This window comes from Condylura cristata, unplaced genomic scaffold, assembly GCF_000260355.1.
Source record: "Condylura cristata isolate star-nosed mole 26May11 unplaced genomic scaffold, ConCri1.0 scaffold00004, whole genome shotgun sequence".
NCBI classification, from domain to species: Eukaryota; Metazoa; Chordata; class Mammalia; order Eulipotyphla; family Talpidae; genus Condylura; species Condylura cristata.
Window position 1 is genome coordinate 24213137 of NW_004567105.1, and position 13187 is coordinate 24226323.

The following is a 13187-nucleotide window of genomic DNA, read 5'->3' on the forward strand; positions in this document are numbered from 1 at the left end:
CCTCTCCTGACCCGCCCGCTGCTCCCCTCAGCAGTGCACTTCGTCAATCTGCCTGTTCTGTTCCCCACTCTGTCTCTGGTCCACTCTGTCTCACTGCCCCTGAGCCTCTGGCCTATACCCCAGTCCTGTATGAATAAATAAATAAATCTTTAAAAAATAAAAAATATAACCAGTTCTGGGCTCTCCTGGTGGCGCAACGGTGAAGGAGGCAGCATTGCAAGCTAGCCGCTGCTGTTTCAGGCCCATAGGTGTCCCACATGGCGCAGCAGACCTTTTCTGACCCGCCTGCTGCTCCCTTCAGCAATGTACTTTGTACCCCAGTTCTGTATGCATAAATAAATAAATATTTATAAAAAATATATCTATATAACCAGTTCTTCAGGAGATACTACCTAGTTTTTTAAAAATGCAGAAAAGTTTGCCTACCATTTACCCAATACCATTTGTAATTTATATGGGAGAAAACATGTTTGTAATATTGAACCGATAAACTGACTACTTCCAGTTGAAAGAAAATGGACAGCTCAGACAGGGAAGAGTGATATGTGAAATATGAACTAAGTAAGTGTGTAACTTATGTCAAATTTCCCCCCAATGCCTCTCTTTTTCAATAATGCACATATAACCCAATTTTGAAAGTATTACTGCTGCTTTAGTGCTAAATGACATCTTTACCTAATGTCCTAAGAATCTCAGGCCTAGGACTCCTTGAGGAACGAAAGTAATAAATACAATCTGGTGATTCTAACTTTGTATCTGACTGACTTCCTCAAATATCTGTTGGAGATTTACTATCATTCAACTAGCCTTGTCTGTGAGGCAAGGCTGCCATCTTATCTTTCTTCAGCTCATTCAGAACATCCAATTTTACTCTAATCTAGCAAATGTCAACCCTAAAGGTACTGTAGAATTTCTTGGAATGCTTTGGAAAAGTACCAAATAGTTGGTCCCTAGTCTCAAAGATACTGATCTAACTGGGGGCTTGAATTGGGGCTTGGCATGGTATGCTGTGTGTCCCCTAAGTGATTCAAATATGCATTTCTGGTTGAGACCAACACAGTATCGTTAGATACTAAGCACTACCAAGCCAAGGCTATTTTCCAATACCTTCCTGCTTGGTCGTCTTAGCAGATGAGTCTAGAATTTAGCACTAACCTTTCCTGTTTTTTCATGTGTTATTAATAAATAGGTCAAACCAAGTATTAATAAAAGTACAAACTAATAACTAAATGGGAGGAATGTCTGATTATGCCAAATAATTGATTTATTCTATAAGCCAAACTCCAGACTGGACATATATATTATGGTTAACAGGATATTGCTGAATGCAATGGCCCTTTCTCCAAAGATGGAAGAATTAACTCTGGCCCAGCAGCTCTTTCTGAGTTGCTCAGAGATAACATAGCATTAACATTCCCATCTGGGGTTCAGTTTAATTGTACTGTTACGGGGAAGGATGTCCTAAAGGAACTCTGCAGTCTTGTGGACTTCACCCCCTGCTCCAGCTTTCTGGACTCTACCCCTTACTCCAACAAATGAAAACTACAAGTCCCAGCAGTATCACGGAGAGCACTGCTAGGACCCAAGGGTGAGGCTAAGCAGGAATTCTGGGACTTTGGGGGATAAATAGGGCGCCATTTTGTCTCTCATTCTCTCGCTCGGGAAATGGCTCTCCGGACTGCGTGACTCAGGGCTTTCAGTTAGTTTGCTACTAGAGCTCCAAGTCAGCCAAGCAGGTAAGATATTCCAGTTGTTGTTTCCTTTTCTTTTTCCCTTTTTGTAAATAAACCCATTTTAACCCTTTTGTGTGCACCTGCAATACAACTGAATTCTAAGCGTGCTGGTGAGGCCCCACAGACAGGCGGCCCACTTCATACAAGGCTGCCCTGTGACAGTATCACTGCTGGAGAGGATTGAATCTTACTTAATCTTTTAGATGAAAGTTCCCTGGCCTGAACTTCAGGGGAGTTATGAATATTACAAAAAAAAATTTTTTTAATGTATTTATCTATTTACCCAGGGAGAAAAGTCAGTACCTTTTAATATTATATTCTGAAAAGGAGTCTGTATCTCAAAGGTTTGTAGGTATAATGGAACCTCCCCCACCATAAGGGAGTTCTCTTCAGATTTCTTTTTCTTTTTTGTTTTTTAAAGATTTATTTATTTATGCATCCAAGAACTGGGTGTAGCCCAGAGTGGGTGCTGGTGATGAGTGAACTCACCAGAGACAGAGTGAGGAAAAAAACAGGCAGATCTACTTGAAATACACTGCTCGGGGGAGCAGAGGGTAGGGCAGGACAGGTCTGCTGTGCCCTGTGGGTCACTGCCCTGGCCAGGGATCAAATTTGTGCTGCAATGACTGTGAATAGTGTCATAGTGCTGCCTCTTAACCCATTGCACGACCAGGGAGGGGCCCAAAGATTTTCTACTTAGTTCTTTGAACAGCTTGAAGCCAAGTGGAGATGTACAGATGGATACCAGACATGTTTATTTTCTTACACATTGTATGGATAAATTGCCTAAATAATATTCTTTTATTCTATGTACATTAAATAGCCTTAAAAGCCAATAATTTGAAAGTCATTCTCTGAGATCCCTGACCAATTTGCTTCTTTACCTTTCTTCTACCTCATTATAAGCAACTGCCATTTCTTTATGTCAAAGTCAGTTTGAAAAGCAGCAGTTTTACTTGATTTAAATTAATACTTGCTGTAATTTTCTGTTTAATAATTTCTGTCTCCTGTGGGTGATACTACCGAGCTACAATTCTTTCAGCTTGAGTCCTTCCCTTTCTTTGGGTAAGAACATGCTCTGGTTTCCAGAATCTGGGAAGGTCTGACTTCTCGTAGGCTTTCATTCAAAGACCCTTTCATACATATTTATATATACTAGAGATGTGTGTTTATCCATAACTTTATCTACCTCTATCCTTTTTTGCTAATTTTCAACTGTAAGATAAGGTCTCAGGATCTAATGTAAAACAGGGTGACTATAATTGATAATGCTGTACTGTATAAATGAAATTTGATTAGAACTTAAATGTTCTCAACAAACTTCAATAAATGAATGTGCGAAATAAATGACAGATAATTAGATGGGGAGAATTTTTTCAAAATGTGTAAGTTCATCAAATTATTGTGTTATACATATTAGATAGCCTATACTTTTGTCACCTACACCACAAAAAAAAAAAACTGAAAATATTTTGTAAACTAAGCTATCTCTTTGTTTTGGTTTTTCCCTTAACTTCATTCAGTTCTGAGAGTTGACCAAATTGGGTCTTGCAATGAGGCTAGTCCCAATGAATAAGTCATTACTTCCACCTAGGTCATAAGTATCCATCTTTTACATTAAAAAGATGCTTACCTCTGAAAATAATAATGCCAAGTAAGTGAAATAGACCATTAGAATGGGTAATTCTGCAGTGATGAACTAACTAGGGACTCTGACATATTAGCATTTTTTAGTAGTCACAGAGAAATTATGAATGATTTTATATGTGGCTTTTCTGATTCTCCCTTTGCCTCTCCAGTTTCTCTATGTAGCTTTCCTGCCAAATCTTCACCTGAGTATTTTGACCAACTGAGAAATTTAAAATATTGACTTTTCTACCTCTTTCATTCCCAAAGATTTTCTGATTTCAAGTCTGATTTCCCAATACCATACAAAGGTCTGAGTAGTATCTTTTAACGTAGCATAATGAATAGTTGTTGTTCCTACTGAGTAACTGAGTGAATACTATCACTATATGTGTTTTCTTAGGTACAGACATCAGAGCTTCTTTCAAAGGTTTTACCCTGTATTACACTATCTATCTAACAGCCTAACATAATGCCTTCTCCTTAGTGCTCAGAATACTGATACCCTAGGGCCTCCCTGGTGGCACAAGGGGTTTAGATGCAGCACATGAAGCTATACACAGCCATTGAAAAACAAGTTCGATCCCTTGCCAGGGAGGTGACCCACATGACACAGCAGACCTTTCCTGCCTTGATCGCTGCTCACCTCAGCAGTGTATTTCAGTGCATCTGCCTGTTTTGTTCCCCACCCTGTCTCTGGTGAGTCCTCTCACACACCTCTACCCTGGCCCCTTTCTCGCCTCTGGCCTGCACCCCAGCTCTTGTATGTATAAATAAATGAATCTTTAAAAATATATATATTGATACCCTGACACACAGCTTACACTAATCAACATTTTCCCAATCATTCCTCTTTAAATTAGGTCTAGAGAGCACTACACAATATTGTTTTAAATCCTACCTCCATCACCCTTGTGCCACTGGTAAAGTTATTTAATGGCTTCAATCTTCAGTTTCCACACTGTAAGTGAGTATTTGAACTATCTACTTCATGAATTTGTAGGTAGAATTAAGATCCCATGTTTAAAGTGCTTAGAGGAACTTTTATCACCCAACACTCAGTCAATAGCAGTTATCATCCTTTGCAATTTCTCATCCACAATGTTTGCCCTTTCTACTCAAGTCCTAAACTCCATTAAAAGATTAGTAGGCAGTGTTCTGCTCCCCACTCTGTCTCTGGTGAAGCCTCTCACAGTCCCTGAGCCTCTGGCCTGTACCTCAGTTCTGAAAGCACAAATAAGTAAATCTTTAAAGAAAAAAAAACAAAAAAGATTAGTAGGCAGACTTTTTTGAACATTGTAAAATGACAATTCTGCCATTTACAAGTATGTGACCTAAGACAGTTTAAATTTCTTTAATCTATATTTAATTCCATCATCAGAAAATCACATTAAAACTGGTGCAACTAATTAAATATTTGAATATCTATCAAAGGCCCAATCCAGTTTCCAAATGAAAATTCCATACCTTATAGTCAGCACAAGAGCTTTTCAGTTAGGCTGAAAACTTTTGTTTGCTTTCTTTCCTTAGAATTAATCTTAATTCTTTGACAATATGGTCAGCTCTTGGGGCAAAGAGCATATCTGATACTTACTCAGGCTGATTATCAGCCTCTAGCAAGACTCTGAGCTCACAATAGGAAATAAGAAATATTGCTGCTGGAGCTATGACAATAGCTGTACTTGCTTGCTCCAACTTAAATCTTAGGCATGCAAAGAAAAAAATTAAGCTCGATAATAAATAAATTAAGCTCAATCACATGATTTGAACAGCAAGTCATGTAAGATATCTAAAAATTGTTGGCATCTGCTTTACAAGCTCTTCCAATTGAGGAGATCATATCATATAACCTGAGTCAGAGTAATAATAGAGTCATCATTTTCTTAATTCCATATGTACAGAAAAGGACACTACTATTACACTAGATTTTTTAAAAGAGATGTTCCAATGAGAAAAAAACAGGATAACAAATGAAAATTCAAATTTCTTATTAAAAAAAAAAAGAGATAACTATGTACATGCAAATAACAATTACATTGTTAACAGGAAGCCTGAAATGGACTAGGCATTAAGAAGGCCCATATGGGAAAACTGCATCACAGGGTGACTCCATAGAGATTATAGATCTAGTGCAGGATCTCAGAAGCATCCACAGAATTAACAAATACTTGCATTGAAGAAATATAGGGCATGATATAACAAGAGTGTTCAATATAAAAATAATTTGGAAGCTGTTATCCACAATATTGTCAACCATGAGACTTTTATAATTGGGACTGACTTAAAGTTGGAGTCATGAATATAGAGAGATGATAGTTCCCCATATTGTGTGCGTGCAGACTGTAACATTTTATATGTATCATATTCTATATGTACATGTCTATACAAAGTCATATTTTCTTTTGAAGCTTTCAATATAATTTCACATTTAATGTCTTATTTGAGTCTATGTACATAGAAAATCCATTTCCATATTACTCATTTTATAAAGAAAGTAATGACAGGGTTATCAAAACTATTCCTCATATGAATTCAGAAAAAGAGCTTCCAGTAAGAAATTATCAATGAATACTGTGAAGCTTTAAATTGTCTACAAACAGCCTAAAAACCAGTAAACACAATTATCATCAAAAACATAGAAGCCAAAGTTTATAACTGTTTGGATAACAGTGAACTATAAAATGTACTGTATTATTCGCAAATGATAGACTTCAAGACCACACTTATTTCCCTCACAAGGTCTACTCTGAAAGGACAAGTCCATGAGGGGAGAGATCACTGGGTTATTTTCCAACATCTGCTGTTCATTCTTCAATGCTGGTAGCAGCCAGATCAACACATCTCTGTGTGCTGATTTCTTTGCCCTGTGCTTAGAAGAGAATTAATGGGTTCCAATGGGAGTTGCTGCCTGTGGTCTGGTGACTGCTTCAGAGCTGGGAGGACAAACAGACTTTGAAAGAAGAAATGCAAAGTACTTGAAATGCAAGCAGAACAATAGCTGGACTGCTTGGGAATGGACTGCTTGTGTTTATCTTTTTATATTGTCAAATTATTCTGGAAAAGTGAAAGTTCATAATTTTGAATAATAATAGTCACACTATCCAGCACTTACTGTACTTCTGCCTCAAGGCAACTATTCTGAAGATTTCTCATAGATTGACCAATATACAAGATAGTAATATTGAAAATATATAGATTACTGAAGCTGAGAACAATTGAGTACATTTTCTTAAGCCAATTCATTCATATATTGGAGTTTTAGGAATTATACTATGGAAATCTTAACTGTGAAGCTTCCTGCCAAACCCTAAAAATTTTCTTTAAGGTTAATTTGGGATGAAACCTTTTTCCAGTAAATGCACTTGAAGATTCAGCATCACTCACTGTGAAAAGAAATTGGAATGAACTCCAGAGCTAGAAAATTAAAACATGTTATCAAATAATATTTTATTCTAAGAAAAAAATGAGACCAATTTACTTTGAGAAGATCCATGGAAATGCAGAACTGGGAGAACGTATCAACTTTCTAGTTTCAATGATGAAGTAAATGGATCCTGAAGGGTCAAATTAATTTGCCCAAGGTCGTATACATAGATAAAGCAAAGCAAGATATTCACCTTTTCACTCCAGTGACACCACAATTCATAATATTAAATCCTCTACTTCCTCTAACTAATTTATTGTCTGAGAAGGCAGAGTGGCATACATATCTTCAAAGTTAACTGTTGAATTATTAAGTGGCAAAGTTATCTGCCCTGGTGAGCATACCAACAAATTTATTGAAATAGGTACTTAAAGTATACATTTTGAAATGCAAACAAATGTAAAACAAGAACAAATTTTCCTTTCATGAGGCTTTTCAGAGAGACTGTAATTAAGTAAAAAATGACAATTATCCCATCAAGATCAAGTATAACAACCAGTTTATCACTTAACACAAATTAGACTTAGGATGATCAGTAACTAATTAACCATTCAGACCTAGGTAATAACAATCAAAGAACAGTAAGTTGATTTCTTTTTTTTTTTTTAATTAAAAGTAAAATGCATTTTACAACCTGAGGTTCAAAGCTAACCTTTTACATACAAAAACAGAGAAGGAGGATTTCAAAGTCTTGTAACTGGAGGGGTTACAATTTCTCACTCCATTTTTGTTACCCTATTGTGGTACGAAGTTTTCAGAATGATAATATTGGATAAAAATAACAAATCCTTGTGTCTAAGAACTGGAAGAGATGTGAGGTCATCTAGTAAAAAACATTTTATAAATTTATGCAGAAAAGTTACTCTTCACTCAAATAAAATATTACTTAGGAAAAACAATAATAACAATAAAACTTGTTTATTGGCTTAAGCATATAAAATTCACTTATTGCTTATTAATTTTATATAGCAGCAGCATTCCTTGAGGCATGATTGGCAAATTAAATTCATTACCTACCCCAGAAGTGACCCACATGGTGAGGTATATTTAGGCCCTCCCTTGTGGCATAGCAGCTTAAAACACAGCACTAAGAAGCTAAAGCCACTTCAGCATAAATTCATTACCTACCCCAGAAGTGACCCACATGGTGAGGCAGACCTCTCCTGACCCACCCGCTGTTTCTCTCAGCAGTGTGCTTCCTTGATATGTCTGTTCTGCTCCCCACTCTGTCTCTGGTGAAGACTCTCACTGACCCTGTACCTCTAGCTTGTACCCCAGTTCTACAAGAATAAATAAATCTTTAAAAAAAAAAAACTGGTATATTTAGGATGTACAACTTGAAGTCCTGATATATGTATACAATGTCAAATGAGAGTGTATACATACAGTACAAACAAGCTAATTACTATGTCCATCTTCTCACACAGCTACCATTTTCTCCTATTTATTTTTTACAGAAATAAATAAGAGAGTGGAAACATTGAAATGGCAAGTTGGTTTTTTCAAAGAAAACTGACTTAGCTACTTAGCTAAGAAAAAGAGAAAAGACTCCAATAGTCATAAATAAAACAAGAGACAATATAATGAATGCCTCAAAAATAAAAAAAAAAAGATCCTTAAAGACTATTGTCTGTCCACTACAATGATTTCGTGTTTAGTTATGGAGAACGTTCATACAGTGGGGCAATGTTCCACTGTATTATGGAATTAAAATGTGAGTGCAGGTACATTTGTATGAGGTATTCAAGCAAAGATAAGAGAGAGGCAGGATCCTAGAAAGTGTGTCTGCTCCTGAGACTTGCTGAGTTTTAATTCTACATATGACAGGTTGTTGAAAAAGGGGAACAAGTATCTAACAAATAGACCAGAAAGCATATTCATGCATAAAGGTTCATATGCTACTGGAGTTTAGGTCAGAACTTCATTAATATAGTAGACTTCTAAAAAGGTATTGCTTTTCCCTCTCAAAAATAAATACTGAATTATTTATAATCAGTTTACATATTTTTACTGGTGTCCAATTTGTTTTCCAAAATTGTGCAATTAATATAGTCTAGTTTAATTCATAAAAGTTATGTGTGTGTGTGTGTGTGTGTGTGTGTTTTGGGGGAAACTATTACTTGAGTTGCTTATGAAGTTATCTTAAAAGCCAGTTCAGATAACTTCAGAAAATTAGAGATATCATTTTTCCTTAGAGGAAAAAAGTCTATGCAGCAACATATATATATATATGGATATCTTCATTAAGACATTTATTTGACAGATATTTATTGAGAGTTGAAAATGTGTCAAGAACAAGGCCAGGCAAAGCAGGATGGAGTTTAGCTTAGATTAAAATGGATTGCAATGTAGGGTTACTGGCTGACGCTTTGGATGTATATAGTATAGTAACATATATAACATATATTTGAAGAGACATGAAGCTGTATCTCTAAAATGTATGCAGCATATAAACCAATGTTACCTCTGTAAAATAAATAATTAAAAAAAAACAAGAACAAAAGATGGGAGCCAGAATAGATGACAAGCAAATATTGATGCCTTCCCACAATGGGCAAACTAACAAATCAAAGAGGCCTACACATGACTATTACTGTCTCTCTATTCCTTTCTCTTTCTGAAATCATATATTTTACTAGAAGAATATATAAAAGTACTGCCTGCCCCAATCCACAAAATGTTCCATTTCTACTGACCACTTCTCCAAACGTTTCAGTAAGATAACCACCATCCTTAGATGGTATTTTTTTTAATTACCTCATATAAAACTGTTGTGTTCCCATGCAGAAGAGGCCCGTAACAGATATAGGAATGCCCAACGACCCAGCCTAAGTCAGAAGCTGCCCACCACACCTAAAAAAAAAAAAAACAGAATGAAAAAATTAACATAGCAATCAGAGAAATGTCATGCAATGTGAATTCAAAACAAAGCTTACCTCTCCAGGTTTAAGTCCATACACAGAAGACATTGTCCAGTTCAGCATCACAGCGTAACCCCCAGTGGGCCTAACCACACCCTGTGGGAGAGGAAAAGAAGTTACAACTGTAAATAGAATAAAAGATCTGTGTCGTGGCTCTCCTTGGTAGCGCAACAGCGAGGGAGCCACAGACGCTTCAATGTGAGTTCAATCCCTGACCCCGGAGATGACCACATGTGCAGCAGACCTCTCCTGTCTCACCTGCTGCTCCACTCAGCAATGTACTTCATCCATCTGCCTGTTCTGCTCCCCACTCTGCCTCTGGTGAATCTCTCACCGCCCCTGCACCTCTGGCCTGTACCCTAGTTCTGTATGTATAAATAAATAACTTTTAAAAAAAATCTGTCTCTGTGCTTTCCATAAAAAATGTTTCTGTCTAAAGCATTGTGTATTCTATGAGCTATAAAATGTTTTGACATGCACAGAGCTGCATTTAAATTATGATTCTCTGTTCCTCTAATTATAAATACAGATTAATTTGCCTGCATCAATCCATTTGTAGATCCAGGCCAATTTTGATCTAATGAAAATCATATGATTTCACAAAATCACACGTAATGAGATTTTTCAGGGGGTAATAAATTAATGCGTTTGCAGACATATTTTGAGAATAAGAAATGGAAATTCTTAAAGTTGAGTGCACAAAGAAGTCAAAGGTAGTTTTATGCCTAACATACAGATTAACACAAGATAGCTACTCCTAAAATTATTAAGTCAATAACAGACACTTAGACCACAGCAAAGTAATAGTCAAAATGGATCCTCATTAAAATGCTATTCTGGGGATTATGCTACCTCAGTATTAGTGCTAAATAATTTATTGATTTTTAAATGAATTCTGGAACTCTAAGTAGTTAAGCTGAGTTGAAACTGTAGTTGACATTATATTTGCATTATATTACACTTTGGGGAAATGTCGGACTTGTTATACCATAGAACTCTAACTTTCATGAGTCAATATCTAGCTGCTATCCTTGACACTGAAGATATCCAACTTTAATACAATACACATAGTTTAAAACTAAGCACATGAGTTATCAAATTATGAACTGATAGTAAATGTAATAACTAATTTTCTTATTTCTTCACCCTAAACATTAATTTTCTTTGGCTCAGAAAGACTTAGCCATGAGATATTCAGAATGAACAGGTGAACATTTACTGAGAAATACCAGTTATCCTGCATACACATATATTTTGAAACATCATTAGTAGAGCAATTACAACTACTTTATACAAAAATTATTTTTCCTAAAGGGAAAACATGTCCTAACTAATAAACATCCTACTAATTGTATCTTTTGGTTGTAATTCCCGCAGCTTTTACACTCATACATGAAACAAGGGAATGAGAAAAAAAAATGACTTTATTAGTTACCAAAATTTCTACCCTCTTCAAGTCCCACTAATCAAACATAGGTATCAAGCCATGGAGCACATTTTATCTAACATCAGCAACACCAGGTCTCTTGGCAAAAATCACCTGCAGCCTTGCTGGTGTTTGCCAGCTACTTTCTAGGTTGCATGATACGGTTAGCAGGCAGCTGGCTCTTTGATCACCTTGGGATAGAGCCCGCCTCAGTGCCTGCCAGCAGATTCCACATATGTATTTTCTTATGTAAATGGAGAAGCCCTTTCCCAAGTATATTCTGTATTATCTTTACAAACTTCACTAATTCGTTTGTCTTATTGGTTCTGTAGCTTGATAAACTTTGATATTAATCAACTTGTAAAATATTTTCTAGACGTTTTATTCATTTCGTGAGGTATAAAAAGTGATTTTTTTTTTGGATAGACAATATGCTCTATTATGGAGACAGAAAATTAATAATTAATAATTATTAATAATAATTAGTAATGATTTTTTAAGATTTATTAATTTATTCATATAAAGCTGGGGTGCAGGCCAGAGATGCAGGAGAGGATTCACCAGCGATAGAGCGGGGAGCTGAACAGAGGCAGATGGACGAAGCACACTGCCGAGGGGAGCAGCGGGCAGGTCAGGAGAGGTCTGTTGTGCCATGTGGATCACCTCCGGGAAGGGCAGGGATTGAACTCATGCTGAAATGGCTTTAGCTTCCCACTGCTGTGCTTTAACCCGCTGCACCACCAGGGTGGGCCCCATAATGATTTCTTTTAAGAGGTCTTAGAATATTTTTTCTACCTTCTTGCTTCTGTATTTAGAACCCATTTTTATCAGTAACTCAAATTATTAATATAATTGGGTAAATTTTTTACATTATTGGCACCAAGAAGAGATGAGTCAGCTGGAAGTCATAAGAAGGAAGCAAATAATAGGGGCTATATAGGTCAGTTATTTGTAATGCTTATAAAGTGATTTGAAGTGATTTCTGTTTACCTCTCAGCTAAATTTTTTGTTTAAATACACTGTCCTGTAGTGAAATGTGAATACTTAAATCCATTTCATCAAAAAGAGAGGTAATTAACAATGAGATGTTGAATAAAAAACATTTAAAATTATGAAAGTTAAGCTTAAATGTTATTAAAATATATCCATAGTTTTAGCAATTTCAGTTTTTCATTTTTCCTAGTGTCAATACTACCCAAAGGACAGGAGACATGTCAAAATATTTAGAGGTTATCATCAAAGCTTCTCTAAAAACAGTTAAATGAAGTTTAAGGGTAGAGAAAAACCATCTGTTTTTCACTGCTCTTTGATATACACTTATTTTTATTTTTTTAAAGGATGGGTATAAAATGATGTCATCAAGCATCATTTTACCATTCATTAATCCCTAGATATGAAATTTTGTCTTGTCTCCAAAGTATTCAGACGACAATTTCAATTTTCAAACATTTGATATGATGCAGAAAAAAGTATGACAGTGTCATATTCTATATATAGATTTTTTTATATAAAATTTAAAACTAAAAATATAAGGTTTAAAAGGAGATTTTCTTTATCATAATGCTAATTTGTTACTAAAAATAAGAAATCATTTTTTTCTTGTGTGTAATCATATTTTCCAAGTAATGATAATAAAAATGCAAATGAGAAGTCTTGTTCAGTCTCTGAAAACACATAAATCATGCTCAAAAGAAAGCATATTAACATATTCTATGCAAGCAAAATTAATCAGAAACTAAAAATTAAGTTTTTTACATTATATTTGAGGTAAAAATACTTATTCAGTATCAGTATTGGTTCATAAAATGCAAGCAAGCATTTCACATTTTACTCTTTGAATCTTTTCATGTGCTTATCCTCCAACTACTTTAAATGTTCAGCAATTAGATAATCAAATGTGTTCTCAAAAAAAATCCCTGTAATCTGTTTTTTGTAGGCTCATCCATAATATTTAAATTATTCTCAGAACTTGAAAGACATGCCTGTGGGAATAATGTTCTGTTCCCTCAAATAAAGTCATGTTAGTGGTTCTGTCTCAGAAACAGGAAGAAACTATG

The 13187-nt window shown here is 35.6% G+C and overlaps 1 protein-coding gene across 1 annotated transcript in view; it reads right to left on the minus strand.

Moving 5' to 3' along the window:
• The window catches only part of ACSS3 (acyl-CoA synthetase short-chain family member 3), a 127631-nt gene that overhangs the window by 48419 nt on the left and 66025 nt on the right, over nt 1-13187 (minus strand). Inside the window, exons 6-7 of the mRNA XM_004676501.2 lie at nt 9720-9800; nt 9541-9636 (exon numbers count right to left, since the gene is read on the minus strand). Coding sequence (XP_004676558.1) covers nt 9541-9636; nt 9720-9800 — 177 coding nt within the window. The remainder of the gene's footprint in view (nt 1-9540; nt 9637-9719; nt 9801-13187) is intronic.